This window comes from Rhipicephalus sanguineus, chromosome 11 (genome assembly GCF_013339695.2).
Source record: "Rhipicephalus sanguineus isolate Rsan-2018 chromosome 11, BIME_Rsan_1.4, whole genome shotgun sequence".
Taxonomy (NCBI): Eukaryota; Metazoa; Arthropoda; class Arachnida; order Ixodida; family Ixodidae; genus Rhipicephalus; species Rhipicephalus sanguineus.
The window spans coordinates 69,264,083-69,279,505 of record NC_051186.1 but is presented as its reverse complement, the minus strand read 5'-3'; the positions used below and the strand labels follow the sequence as shown (position 1 = coordinate 69,279,505).

General features: G+C 47.2%; 1 protein-coding gene across 1 annotated transcript; it reads right to left on the bottom strand.

Moving 5' to 3' along the window:
* Positions 1–6,417: 6,417 nt before the first annotated feature.
* LOC119375113 (homeobox protein B-H2-like) lies at positions 6,418–10,291 on the bottom strand. The gene is made up of 4 exons (XM_037645309.1): positions 10,118–10,291; positions 8,804–9,132; positions 7,885–8,150; positions 6,418–6,719 (listed from the first exon to the last, which is right to left on the bottom strand). The coding sequence occupies exons 1-4, from the start codon at positions 10,289–10,291 to the stop codon at positions 6,418–6,420; spliced, it is 1,071 nt and encodes a 356-aa protein (XP_037501237.1).
* Between the last annotated feature and the right edge of the window lie 5,132 nt (positions 10,292–15,423).

Here is a 15,423-nt window from a genome sequence, read left to right as displayed (position 1 = left end):
AGTACAATTAGCGTCTCCTATATCTTCCTTGGCTCCATTGTCTGTTGGTTTTCATTGAGGATGTACACAACCACGAGATAAACATGTCTCAGTAAGCGACTTCCCCCCCCCTCCCTCTCCCCCAAGAAAGTATACCATACAAAGATGAAAACACACTAGCCTAACCTGTAGCTTCGATCAGAACCTAAAACAATTCAATCGAACATTTGTGAATGCACGGTTTCTCGCTTATTTTGCAAACGTCCTGGTACCTTATAACTAGGGCTCCGTGTTTTATCCGGTTTTATCCGAAAAGATCCGGTAAAAATTCGCCGGTAAAATTTTTGACGATTCAGATTTATCCAATAAACTCCGATTTCAAGGGTCAATATGACCTGGACCAACACCAACTCGCCCAACTTTTTATTATACTGGTTCCGTTCTTTATCAAAAGGGCAAGTTCTAAGCTTTCTCACTGATACATCTTCTGGTTTGACCGATTGAAATTTACCGTGCGTAGCTGTATTAGGCGACGTAACTGTATTGTGCTCCGACTCAGCTTCCGACATGCAGAAGCTTCACAGGGACTTGCAACCCTCCAACCCCGAATTCAGGGCGCTTCACTTCAAAGATCCGTGCCACCTAGTCAACAACGTTCTGGAGGATGGAATCAGGAAGAGCTCGTTTAACGTAGTTCAAGATATTGTTGTGCACTTTCCTGCCTTGTTGAAGTCGTCGCGGGAGCTGCGCCGTAAGTTTGGTCTTGTGTGCTTGGCCATGGGCATGTCCATGAAGTCGCTGAAAACCGTATGTCCGTCGAGGTGGTTCGCTTTTTATGAATCTCTAGAAGATATTTTGGACTACTGGCGCGCCATTTTGTCTTTCTTGAGAAGCGACGAAGCCAAAAGAACGAAGTGTGAGAAGCTCAAGAGTCTTATTTCATCGCCTGAGGCTGTGCACGACTTGCTCGTTAAGATGAGGTTTCTGAAGACCAATTCGTATGCCGTGCTCTGAGGCCGGGAGCAGGCCCGTAGATAGGAATTTTTTTTTTTTTTTTTTGGGGGGGGGGGGGGCACTTGCTGAAAACCTTGACTATTTGAGAAAAACGCCTATTTTCATGATTTATTTTCGATAAAACACCATGTGTCATCAAAACTTCAGGGGGGGGGGGGTGGCCCCCCTTCCCCCCCTGGCTACGGGCTTGGCCGGGAGTACCTTGGCACACCAAGTTTATCCCACACTGGGGGTTCGTTTGCACGCACTCATCAGTCAATGGCGTGATCCAACCGAGGTCTTCGCAACAGATGCCACGAGTCTGTTGGACCTCCTTAACGAGAATGACCGCTTAACGACTATCGCAGACATTCACAATACTACGCTGCTGTCACCGAAAAGTGGAGACAGACACCTGAGAGGAACCTGTGCGATCACCAAGAATAGTTTTGGTACTGTGTTCAAATTGTGAATCCAAATGTGAAGTACAAGCTGCCCTGAGCGTTCCAAACCTATGCGCCTACTTTTCAATTAGTGCTTCTTGAAATTGACGACATGAGCCAGCTCCTGGGTGATTTTGCGAACTATCAGTGCTATGAAATATGTAACATTGTTGAACCCCTGTCGTTTTGGAGACTTCACAATGTCCAGTGGCCAGTGCTTTCTCGCTCGTCTTCTGGCGCTTCTTGTTTCTAGCGCTAACGTTGAAAGGTCATTTTCAAAGCTGAGAGTCGTCAATCGAAAGGACCGCGTTTCGATCACTGACAGCAACCTCGCAAAGTATGCTTGTGTGTTTTACAATAAGCTTCGAGCTGAGGTTGTTATACGCACAAATACAGGTGTTTCGTGTTCAAGTATTTCGCTTGTGCATACGTATGTTTTTGTACATTCAAACCTTCTAGAAAAAAATGAAATATGATTCGTGTGTTTTGATGTTTTAGTATTCAGATATGAATTGATCTAAAATTTTGGGGTTTTGAGAATAATGCAAAACTCCGAATTTCGGAGAAATGGAGATTTACGAGAAATAAACTCCGATAAACGCCGAATTTCCGCCAAAAATATGGACTCCGATAAACACCCGCCGGTTTTCAAGGAATATAAACACCGAAAACACGGAGCCCGTATACTTATAACTTGGGCTCCGTGTTTTCGGATAAATCCGAAAAAATCCGATAGACGCTCGCCGGTAAACTTTTTGAAATTCGGATTTATCCGATAAACTACGATTTCAAAAGGGCGTTTTCAACTTTCAAAAGACATTTTCAAAGCTGAGAATCATCAATCGAAAGGAGCGCACCACCATCAGCGGCAGCAACCTCATAAAGTATGCTAGCGTCTATTACAACACGCTTTAAGGAACAAACGTAAGTGTTTTGTATTCAAGTATTTGTGCTTGTATGTATGTGTTTGCGTGTTCAAACCTTCCAGACATCTAAAATACACTTAGTGTGTTCGCTGTTTTCGTGTTCCGATATCATTCCATCCAAGATTTCGGAGTGTTGAGAATAATAATAATAATAATAGGTCATTCACTTTTCATGAAAGAGATAGGCTAGGAGAAAAAGCTGAGAAGCAGCTTGACTAGCTTCTGTACCTCACCTCCCTCTCCCCCCCCCCCCCCCCACACAAAAAAAAAAAAGTACACTCAGGCGAGTTTGCAGCAGCGCACATCAACGGTCTTATTAACAGGGTAAATGAACAGGAAGTGAGAAAAAGAAAATGAAAATACGGAGAAACAGAATTATCAGCAACAATGCAACGCATTTTGATTTGAAATAAAATATTAAGATCGCATTGCAACAACTTATAATGCATAATTAGACACCGAAATTCGGAGAATTGGAAATTTACGAGAAATAAACTCCGATAAACGCCGAATTTCCTCCAAAGAAAAAATAAACTCCGAAAAACATCCTCCGAATTTTAAAAAAAGATAGCGTGTAGGTTTTCGAATCCCTGTGAGTCATAGAGTTTACTGTGAGAAATTCTATGCTGTGAGTCCCGCACCAAGACGACGGGAACAAGAGGTCACGTCCGACCAGGAGAGCTATTCTGGACACTGTCGAATTCCACCATGTTGTCAAATTCGCCATCTTGTCAAGTCCGATTGGTCCAGATGGCTGCTACGGCCTCTCTGATTGGCTTATAGAAATGCCGCCATTGCTGAATTTGACAGTGTCCAAAAGAGCACCCCAGGTCGTCGGCATCGAAGGCCGTGGCCTTGCTGTGTCATAAAAAGCTTCGTTAGCAATAATTCGATGACGCGCTGAGGTTTCTAAATGACACAAGAAGTTTATTTTACATATTTACAACTTGGTTATGGAGCTAAAGAGGATCTTTCGTCCTTCGTTGTTCGAATGTCTCTTCGTCTCTGCTCAGCCGCCACTCAGCCGCCACTCTACCTCCCCCGTGGAAGGCAGGTCGGCCAGAGACACCTCAACGATTCCAGCGAAAGGGATCCTCTTTAACATGCTGCATTAATAATGCGGCGCAGGTGATGGGCCATTCCCAAAGGGTCCTTGCAGTCTCGACCTTCAGCCCAACACGACGCAACGGGTGCCCGCCGAGATTATACCATGGCGACGACGCACCAGGATTACGACGAAGGAAGGGACAATCTGCAGGGGAGATAACAACTGTTTTCCTCCATGTCGCCGGTAGATATACGGACGACGCCTCGTCAAGGGCTCGTGCCCTGGCAGCCCTGCATCACTACATGCGTTGTATGAGTCGCACTCTTAGCTTGTTTTGTGAACAACTGAATCTGTATATATAGCTACAGGCGTTTGTATAACGTGGATTATATGTTCCTTCTCTTGTATGATTTCTTTCTAGTTTCGTCACCATTATTAAGCCTGTAAACAGTACTCTTAGCAATGTAGCTGTGACTAGGGGCGCAGCCGGGGGGGGGGGAGGTCGGACCCCCCCCCCCCCGAAATTTTTCAATTATGCATGTGTATATTATACACGCGCACACACACACGCACGTACGAACATAAATAAAGTATGGTTGAACCCCCCCCCCCCCCCTTCTGAAAGCTCACAGGGTCCCTTACGCACTCACCTAAGACGACTGGAAGGCGAAAGCCATCTTCTTCTTAGTCGATGTATTGATCCTGTCCCACCTCCTCCTCCGGATGCTTTCTGCACCTATATAGCGTGGTTTTGTACAGCCTCGAGGATCGGAGGCACCTCACCTGGTATTGCACTGCCTCCGTGATCGGCCGACCTTTGACCGAGCTACGACGTCATGGGATGACGTCATCACGTGAGGCATTCTTTTCTTGTTTGCTTCATTAGTGATGATGAAAACTCATCATGGTGGTATCTTGTCTCCTGCCCAGCTTAGGGCCTTCACTCGATATATACTTAGGATCGCGTTGACGTGCCCCTCGAGTCGTCTCACTACCAGCCCCATCTTGGGCCCGCTTAGTTCTAGTAACCTAAGGGGTGTTGGCGCGAAGTTTGCGCAATGCTGTTACTCATTCGGACCAAAGAGCAGGGTTATGACAACGCAAGTTTTTGGCTGTAATGGCGGCCAAACACCCCTGATGTTTGCATTCGAAAACTGTTCGCCCCCCCATCTTTACTCACGGAAAGCCAGGGACCGTCCATTGTGAAGCTTGTTGTCTTTTGAACTCGACCAACGGGGGGAGGGGGGCCCTTCGATGGAACTTCGCCCCCTCCTAACGTGGAACCCAGCGCACACCTATGGTGGTAAATGTGCGTGACCCTAAAAAAAATACACTGTCGAAGTAGGGACGTCAGCCTTTGTACTCCCGTGCAACAGGCCAGAAAAGTCTATAGCCAGTTACAGCCTACTAATAAATATAGGAACATTCGCACACACCCAGTGAAAAGCAATATTCGCAGCTCTTCCAATACTCGGAGTGCCGCTAACTAATGTAATTAGCACGCACGTGTGCATTAGCTGAAAATGAACTACCTTTTAGTAAAAAAGAAAATTCAGATGGGCTGTCAGCGATCTGAGCGAGTCAGCGGAGAAATCTCTTTATTTTACGAAAAATAAAACAGAGCGCAAGAAAAATGAAAATAAATTAAGGTTAAAAAATGAATCTATACAGACTACACATCAAAATGCAGATTTTATAGCTCTGCAATTCGAAAAACTCGCCATAAAAATTCACAAAAGACTTTCTTAGCACCATACATTCCAGTCTGCAAGCGCCTTTCAAAACGAAAAAAAAAGGAAAGAAATAAAAGAAACCGCGCAACTTTTATCCGTTCAATGGGAAGAAATCCATCAACACGCGTGGCTCAACGTGATAAAAGCACGACTTTATCGATTTCTGCATCGTTAAGCGTTACTGACAAGGCCAGCTCGTAATAAAGATCTTCACTTCTTGGCTTATGGCGAGCCCTCTTTGTCTTGGGCATTTTTCTACTTCATGAGTGGCCTTTCACATGCAGAGCAAAGAGGGTTGTTGCTTTCTCTCGCAACGTACGTGTATAGCTGTTATCTAATTATCTAACTTTTTCTGCTCTACTTGGCGTTGATTTGGCTATTGGTATAACTTCGTTGCACATTTCGTCGCATTTGATCAATGTAACTATACCCATGCATTCCTGCTATGGGCTGTAGTATTTCGTAAATAAATAATGTGTGACGCAGGCCCGTAGCCAGGGGGGGGGGGCAGCCCCTCCGCCCCGGAATTTTCATGACACATGGTGTTTTATCGAAAATAAATCATGAAAATAGGCGTTTTTCTCAAATAGTCAAGGCTTTCAGCAAGTGCCCCCCCCCCCCCCCCGAAAAAAATTCCTGGCTACAGGCCTGGTGTGACGTTATGACATGTATCGCGTCGCTTAAGATATAGTGAATCTTCCATGACAGTCCACACTTTTTGTCAGAAGTGGTTTTCTGATGGGACAAGTGACTCGACGGATGGCACGTGCAGGGCCGGGACATTGTACCCGTTGTGACGACACACGGGCAGTTGTGCCGCACGCTGATTGGTCGAGGCTCACGCTTTAGTCAGGAACGGGGGGAGGGACGCAAGCGCGAGCCTAAACCGATCGCGTGCGTTAAAAAAAGAAGTGTTCTCTCGTTTTCAGCACGCGTGCGCACAAGGTCCCGACCCACGTGATTAGTTTTACTCAAGGAAAACAACTAGGAGGCGAGCGTCACGTGAAAAATTTAATGGAGAAATAGGCCCTTGTCACGTGATTAACAAGCGCTACTATTGGTCGGCTCGCTTTGGTTACGTCAGGCACGGGGGCCCAGTCCTACCCTGGAGGCACCGCGCACTTGTCGGGAGGGGCGGCGTTAGCGGAGGTTGGCTTGCCGAAGCTGGCGAAATCACGTGACTCTTCCTCCTAATTTATTTCCTCTCTCAATGCTTTTACAGTGGCCTCCGTGATCAGCTCCGAGCGCTGCCGGAGCCAATAAAGGAGGCCGCGATTTTATTGTTCCGGCATCCTTCAGCTGTTGCCGGCACCGCCGTTCCTCCCTGATATGGCAGTAGCTTCCATCTCCATCACGAGCGCCGTCAGACTTCCGATGTCGGGAACGGGTTGAGAGTCCTCGGCAGGTGGCGCACTGGCGCCAGCGGGAGTCGGTTGCCACGGTGACGGAGTCCAGGAACCCTGAAGCCCGTGGCCCGTTGCGGCTGCCGGTGAGGGTAGCGACCAGACTCCCTGTTGAATGTCGTTCACTTGTGGCGGTGGTCTCTGAGGAGCTTGCAGCTGCTGCCACTGCGGCTGCGCTTGCCACATTGATGGGGCTAAACGTAGCAAGAGCCAAAGTAGACAAAATAAAAATGGCAATTTGGCTCTCAAACTGACGAAATACAGAAGGTGATGACAGAAAAAAGAAAAAGGTTGAATGGTAATCTTATATTCACAGATATTGTGGATTGTGCTCATTTTGTGCGTATCGTGACATGTCTGTGCTGTCCGCTCACAGCTAACGCTAGTCAATTAAGCTTAGCAGAAAGCAACTAAATAAAGATCACACAGTACACGTTTGTTAGACCTAAACGGTGTTCTGCCGTATGTCCTATTCCACTATCAACATAATTTTACACTACTAGTTACTCGGGAAATTAGAAAGTATGATTAGGCATCAAACAAGCAAGCGCTTGGCTAAAGTTACCCTTGAACACCCAATAGACAGACCGAAGGAAAGACGCAACTAGATAGATAGATAGATAGATAGATAGATAGATAGATAGATAGATAGATAGATAGATAGATAGATAGATAGATAGATAGATAGATAGATAGATAGATAGATAGATAGATAGATAGATAGATAGATAGATAGATCAAAGTTGAAGGGACATTAAAGTGAAACACTGGTTTAGACTGATAAATTATACCCTGAAAACTCCGAAATTCACCACTATATGTTTATTAATAGATGAGAAAAATCAATGTCAAAAGTATCGCTTTTAAATGTCCCACCAAGATCTCCCGTGGTGACGTCACGAATTTCAAAGTCTTTCTCTTGTTTTTTGTTTTTGTTTTGTATTTTGGCTGAGCGAAGAGAGAGAGAAGGAATGTAGGAAAGGCAGAGAGGTTAACTAGACTATGCGTCCAGTTTGCTACCCTACACATGGGGAGGGGGAATAAGGGAGTAAAAGAGAGAGAGTGGCTGTGATGTATCTGACTGAACGAAATTTCCTGAAACTTGGTATGTTAAGCCTCTAACTCTCTCAGAAGACAATTACTCAATTTTTTTCACATTAGGAACTACGCAGGAGGCCCCATAGACGCCGTGAAAATCTATGACGTCAAGGCGACTGGTCCAGGAACTTCAAGGTGGCATTGCCACCCGGATTTTTTTTTTTGCATGCTTTCTTGCTTACCAAGCGTCTACTCGCAGCAAGCGTGGTACATGTAGTATCGCGAAGGAGTGATTTACTAATACGAAAAGTGTCCACTCACCCGCGGCGGTGCTGTAGGGAGCTTGACGGTACCGGATGCAGTCGTGTCCAGTGGGGTTCCCTCCGGGCGAAATGCACGGTGCCGAGTGGCTGAACGACGAGGTCAGCGGAGGCGAAGGATTCGTAGGCCTGCAGAGTGATTCGAAGCTCCCGTACGGTCGGCACGGGGGTGCCGCCACGTTAGGCCTAAGCTCCACGGAAGCGGACAGGGCTTCCTCGTCGCCACTGCTCATCGCGGGAGACGGCGACGACGGTATTGTGGGAGACCTGCGCGACAAAATGCGACAGTGTTAACTGACCTCACGGTACGACGCGGAAGCCCGTCTGGTCGGTAATGAGGTTGTGTATTGGGCGAGTTGAAATTGGCCGTCTGGTCGGGTTAAGAAATGCTAAAACGAAATATACTACGAGACTTTGACCAATGTGGCTTGCAAGCGTAAAACGTCTCGGCTCTGATGTAATCAAATCAATGGCGTAACCAGGGGGTGGCACACCGGGCCCGTGCCCCCCCCCCCCCCCCCCCCATTTTTTTTGTCATGGCATACAGAGCACAAAATGACACTCGACCACACTTACCTGCCCAGCACCCCCTTCAGATCAAGGAGGTGCACCCCCTCCCCCCGAAAAAAATTTCTGCCTACGCCCCTGAATGCAATACAACCCCTGTTTGCAGTGTTTGTTAGCAGTGTTGAACCAGGTGAACAAGCATTGATGTCGTGGTCAGCTAAATTGACGTGCAAAGGAAAGGACGACGTGCTTTGTATGAAAAAAAAAAGACATAACTTTAAGAAAGGTATAACAAGACCGAGGTTGCCAGATTTCGCTACTTCGCGCCAAATTGGATACCTCTTCGGGCTGCTGGCGGGAAAAATTTTGGCACGAGCATTAGACGGTTGAACGAAAGGATCCATTGTACTCACATTCTGTCGTTCCATCGTGGCTGCGGAACCGTGAGGTAGCCGCTGCCTGTGGGAAAAGAACCAAGAGGTGGCACGCTCTGCTGCGGTTGAAACTCGGTTCCCGCGGGGCACTGCACCTGGACTACGGGGCCGTCGACTGTAAACGCCGGCGTCGCAGCAGCGGGCGGCGCCGGCGACAGGTGGCTGTCACCCGCGCCTCGTGGGGAAGCCGGTGGCGTCGGGTGCGCCTTGGATTGCGCCACCGGCCTCTGGAGTTGGGGCACGTAATTGCTGCCGGCAGCCCTGATCATCCGTCGCCGTAGCATAGCGCGCTTGTTCTGGAACCACGTCTGCAACAGGAGGGATAATAATAATTGTTCGGGTTTAACGTCCCGAAAGCACACGGGCCTCAGGCGTTTACGCCTGCATCGAAAATACGGCCGCCGCGGCCGGTATGTGATCCCGCGACCTGCGGGTCAGCAGTCGAGCACCGTAACCACTACACCACCGTGGCGGGTCAACAGGAGGGACCGCGACGCCACCTTAGTGTTAACGAATGTAAACAGCGCGAAACCAATAACAGGCCGTGTGAATTACCGGCCAGCTCAGCCAGCCAACTTCAGAGGGTTATTGCGGGAATGCGATGATAACGTGACGTTACGCAATGACCACGAAGGTCAGGCTAAACAGATCCAATGAAATGAAATTCATTGGGCAAAATGCACGTTGAACTCGGCTTGTTCTGGAACCACGTCTGCAACAGGGGGGCCGGCGCCACATTAGGGTGTAAACATCGCAAAACACGCTGCATGGATTATCAATGAGCCCATTCAGCCACCTTCTGAGGGTTACAGCGCGAATGGGATGAGAATGTAACGTGATGTCTATGAAGGTCTTCAGGGTAACCAGATGGAATGAAGTGACACTTACTGGGCAAAATGGCGAACTTGACTTGCTCTGGAACAATGTCCACGTTAGGGTTAGCGCAGTCAGCCACCTCCTGAGGATCGATGCGATCGACTGAGAAGAACAGGAAGAAGAAGATGACTTCCGCCTACGAGTCGTCTAAGGCGAACACATAAGGGACCATTTGATTTTTTTTTTTTTTGTTCAGGTGTGCAGACGCAAGTTGGCCTGCCCCGCACTGCACGCGCGCTGGCTTCGCGATCAGGAGCTGGCCATATACTATATTCTTTTTTCCTCACTCGTGTCACGTTATGCTCCCTCATAATCTTCCCTCCTGCATATACGTAAATATTTCTATTACAATACTAGCACTCTAAGATGGCGACCACTATGACATAAATTCAGAGCATGCGCACCTCACGAACTCACCCTGATCTGCTTGGCGGAGATGCCCAGTTCGGCGGAGAGTCGCAGCGTCTGCTGAGAGTCGATGAACTGGTGGTCGTTGAACTCTTCTTCCAGCCTGTTGAGCTGGTGGCGGCTGTACTTGGCCCGGGTCGTCTTGTCCGCGGTTTCGTCTGCTAAGGCCGGTGGCGACGCCATGTTGGATGTCGAAACTTATAGCAAGGGGGAGCCACCTGCCGTTTCGCACCATGTGAGCACACCGGAAAAGAAAGAAAGAGAGAGAGACGCTGGTTAGTTGTAGTGCAGAACGCAGTACAATGTAGAATGAGAAAGAAAGAGGTTAGGAACATGAATATCTTCCGTCGGTCATTTCCTCCCTGACCGTAGGAAGCGGTCAGCACTTAGGCGACGTATCAAGCTCAAGAAAGTCGAGTAAATAAACCAAACACGATGACATTGACGTCAGTACTTCGTCACGTCCCGCAAGCGAGGCCCGACGAACGCGGAAACTAGGGTTCGAAAGCGCCGGAAATTGGTTTGGTTGCGGACTCGCCCCGTCGGACGAGCAGTCGTTGATGTAGTTATAATCATTCGCCGAACTCCTTGCATACCCCGGGATCCGCATCGCGTCTTTAATTCTTTGTACGTGTCCTACATAATCGGGCCTTTAACATCACCAAGGTCTTTCAATACTTTCCATCTGTTCAGGCCATGCAATCAATCAATTCCACAAGGAAATAAGGACGCTAGTCGATAAACGCAGTAATGTCAGATATGAAGGAAAAGCTTTGGAAGAAATTTGGCTAACACTGACGTAGCCAGAGGAGGGGGGGGGGGGGCGCCCGCTTACCCCTTCCCAAGTACAGGGTGGTTCACCGGAGATTTTCTTTGGTTAACCTCCCTGCCTTTCTTTTATATTTCACTCTCTCTTAATTATTTCATCCTAAGTGAGAGAAATGCTGTGGTTTTACGTGTCAAAGGAATGATGCATCATGCATGTGGCATAGTGAGGGACTTCGACGCTGACTTTTCTTTTTGAACTTATATATCGCTTTCATCGAAATGCGGGCAACCACGGATCAGGGAATCGTTCCCACAGCCCTCGAGATTAGCAGCTCAGCAACAGTCGCTGGTAAATATATATTTAGGCGACCACAGCGAATAGTAATTGCATCCTAAATGCGAAATTCGGTATACGCTACTTGCCGCTTATGCCTGGCCACAGGTATGGGATACTTATACATATCTTAGACTATGGTATCTTGTAATACATTTACCTTGCTGCCCATTACGTATCAGATTCGAAAACGTATCAAGAAACGTTTCGCAAAGGTTGTCGCTTTCCTGGGACTAGCGCATATCATCAAGTACAAATGCGAAAAAAAAAATAAAAAAAGAAAATGGTCTCGTGAACTTGCAGAAGCCTTCTATACATAACAAAGCTTCGCTACGATTTCGTTTGAGGAACCATCAATACCTGTTTGTTAGACAGTGTACCGCAAATGTTTGTTTATTTTATTTTCTCCAAACTAGTTAGTTAGGCCTGAGCGCGCAGTCATGGTGTCTCATTTTCGAGCGCGTCTTTATTAAAAATAAATAAATAAATTCCAACTGTTTGACAGCGTTTGACCTGCGCCTTCTTGTAGCGTTTGCAGTATCTCCGCGCAGTCGACGCAATTTACATAACAAGCATTAATATATTACGCGAAAGGCATTGCGTATATGAAGAAGCACATCGCCTGTTTATTCATCATTCCGGGCAAATAAAGCGGCGCGCATAATTATATCACTAAAAAAGATACAAGAAAGCACCACAGTTGCTGCTTTTCTCGAGTCTTTCTTCGACCATTGTCCTGCAATCACATACACGGAATGACGTTCAGTGACCAACTCGCCAAATTGTCCACTTTCATGGGTCTGTTAACTTGTTTTAAAAGAAGGAAATGGTTATTTGTTTATAGGTACTGATAGAAGCAGTGTACGAAGAAACTAACTAACTAACTAACTAACTAACTAACTAACTAACTAACTAACTAACTAACTAACTAACTAACTAACTAACTAACTAACTAACTAACTAACTAACTAACTAACTAACTAACTAACTAACTAACTAACTAACTAACTAACTAACTAACTAACTAAGGAAAACAAACGGGATACTTGCCAGTGTGTCGGTGGTGTCGTATTTGTAGTCCACGGCAACTCCGATGCAGCCTTGCGGGAATAGATTACGATAGCAACGTGCCCCGCTTGAACACGAACGAATCTCAGATGTCTAATTACCACCCGATATGGCGGTAACGCGCAATATACTTGAAGACGAAGCAAAACAAACACAGCGCGGACGACAGCACTTGTTTTTTCAAGTACACAAACTTCGCAGAGACATCTCTAAATCAGGGACACCGAAGCTCCTGTCGACGTCTCGCACGGTGTGGCTTGCAGCGCGAAGTGGCCATGTGACTGACTTGTGCACGTACAACAGTAGCAGTTGACAATCGAATTCCACCGGAACGCGGACGAAGGAAGGCACACACCGTCCGTCAAACGAAAACACCGCCATGCGGCGTTCTTTATAGCTTCCTTCAATCCTTTTATCCTTTCCAGCGTCTTTAGAAGAAGAAGAAACTTGAGAACATGGGCGGGTCGGCAGTAGTCAAGGTGGTTAGAAGAAAAGCAACTTTTTTCTAACCTCCGCGGTAGTGGTCCATCTTAAAAAAAGCGCGATACCGAAAAAGGACGGTTATCTCGTCTCACTGTCGCGTGCGCGTTCCTAAGGTGCTGGCGGCGAAATTAAAAAGAAGCGGAAAAGATCAAAGACGCGACCGCCGACAGAAGCCGCTCGCACCTTCGCGGAAGCACTTGAGAAAGCGGGCGGCGGAGGGAAAGGGTATAGAAAGGTGCGAGTAGAAACAAACGGAGTCCTGAGTCGGTAGCAGTTTATGCTATGCCGACACGATTAGTGACGGTGTCCACATGTCCTTTGAACTATGCCGCTAAAGATTTTTTTCTCTTCCTTGCTAAGTACCGACAACCATTGAAGCGCCACCGACGATTCTCATTGGCTAACGCTCGTTTTCGGTAGCCATGTTCTTCCCTTGGTTCTTCCTAACGCTTTTTCGGCACCTGGTGGAACCTGGTGAAACCATAACCACCTTAATTAATCACCTTCTAATTCCCTGGCGCAGCGATTTCTCCAGCCCAAAGCCGATGGAAGCTGGCATCATAAAATTGCGTTGCCGAATTCTCTCCCTTAAATTTTTTACTTGCACAGGTCAGGCTTGGTGGCTTCCCCTCCGTGCTCGTTTTGTAATCAGGAGGAAACGATTAGTCACTTCTTTATAGCCTGCCGCCGATTAACTACATTGAGGAACAGAATATAGTACCACCTCTCGAAAGCTGGGCCTGGAACTAACAGAACCAGTTATTCTTTCGTTTGGGGCCTCTTTGCTCTGGGATACAGTCACCGGAATGTGGTCGCCATGGAGTTTATCACAGAGACTAAAATAATGAATCGCCAAATTCTGCCGTCTTTACATATTTCATGAGAGATAATTTGCAATTGAAATTCATATTGTTTACTGTTAGCAGTTTAGCAGTGTCACCCTATAGAACGTAATAAAAAAATCCACTCACTACTTGGCCATGGTACTGGGTAGGGTCCATCGGCTGAGGGTAAGGAATATTGGCGGCCGCGTCGTGTTTTTCAATTTGTTTTGTTCTTTCGCAATTATTTGTTTTCCGTCGCGTATTCCTTTCATAGTAGCAATATTTCATCTCATTCTTTTTTTTTTGTTCACCTCTATGGCCCTTTTTCGTTGCTGTTTATATCGGCCAAGGAATGGACATCGCCGTACTCAGACAAAATTCGGATGAAAAAGGACTACGTTAGGAGGCGTTAGGGTGTCTGTGAGGTAAAATTTTAGAAAGCTTTATCTACCCCATAAGAATTGTTTTCTTTTGATGCGACATATGCAGTCCCGTAGCCAGGAAATTTTTTCGGGGGGGGGGGGGGGGGGCACTTGCTGAAAAACTTGACTATTTGAGAAAAACGCCTATTTTTATTATTTATTTTCCGTTAAACAGCATGTATCATAAAAATATCGGGGGGGGGGGCGCCCCCCCCCCTGGTTACGGGCCTGGACATATGACGCACCGTTCCCATGGTTTAACTCATGCAGTCATACGAGAATATATATATATATATATATATATATATATATATATATATATATATAGCAGACCCTCAACACCAGGGGCAGAGGAGGGTGCATGCTATTTTGGATATTCTCAAATCCAGCCATTGGTCAATTCTGATTGACCCAGAGGGCTGCTACGGCCTCTGCGATTGGCTTAGAGTACCGCCATTACGAAATTTGACAACATGGCGGCAGTGGCGTAGCCAGAGGGTGGCACACCGAACCCGTGGCCCCCCTCCCCCCGAAAAAGATTTTGTTTTTGCCATGGCATACAGAGCCCAAAATGACACTCGATCACATCTGACTGCCAGGCCCCCACTTCAGATCAAAAGGTGCCCCCCTCCGAAAAAAATTTCTGCCTACGCCCCTGCATGGCGGAATTTGACGGTTTCCAGAATAGCACCCCCGGTCTCCGTTCAACCACTCGTATTCCCCGCAGCCGCACTTGAAGCCAGGTGATTGGAAAAGCGTACCACGACCTCGCAGTAACAGACAAATTCATCGTCGGAAAGCCCTGCATTGCCACGGATCGCGTTGACACGTATCTCACAGTGAACCGGTCTTTTTTTTTTTATTGGTGGGGGGGGGGGGGGGGGGCTGAATCCCCTCAATCCCGAATCTGCACGAGTCATAGTCTGCAGGACGATAGCGGTTTGAGTTTTTGAAAGAGACCTTATTTCTGCAGTATGGAACCCATAAAGGAGTATAGGGTGCAGCGTCATGAGGAAAGAGGGGGAAGGGAAAAGACAGTATAAAGGGGATGCCGAAGTCGAGGGTCTGACGAAATCGCGTTTGGTGTAGGGTTGAAACATTCGTGAAAATTTTGAAAGACGCCGACCATGGTGAAAATACACATTTACTTTGACGTTTCGGTTCACACACGGGAACCCTGTCCACCTTAGTCGGCGTCTTTCAATGTTTTTCACTAAAGGGGACGCCGCCTGTCGTAGCCGTGCGCACGACTATGACAGGCGGCGTTGTGCACGTGCGTTCCAGCGTTGTGTGCGTTTGCTTTTTCCTCGCGTCCCGTGAATTTGCTGGCTTTTCTTCAAGTAACATGAACCAACTGGCCCAGATTTGGACACTTCTGCTCGGAGGGTGGCCGCCCCCTCTGATCGAGGGGCGCAA

Excerpts from the sequence above, each read along its gene's own strand:
- LOC119375113 (XM_037645309.1), bottom strand. The coding sequence starts at position 10,291 with ATGGCGTCGCCACCGGCCTTAGCAGACGAAACCGCGGACAAGACGACC. Across the intron at positions 9,133-10,117 it reads TCTCCGCCAAGCAGATCAGG|ACGTGGTTCCAGAACAAGCG; the intron begins GTGAGTTCGTGA and ends CTCCTGTTGCAG. Across the intron at positions 8,151-8,803 it reads CCACGATGGAACGACAGAAT|GTCTCCCACAATACCGTCGT; the intron begins GTGAGTACAATG and ends TTTGTCGCGCAG.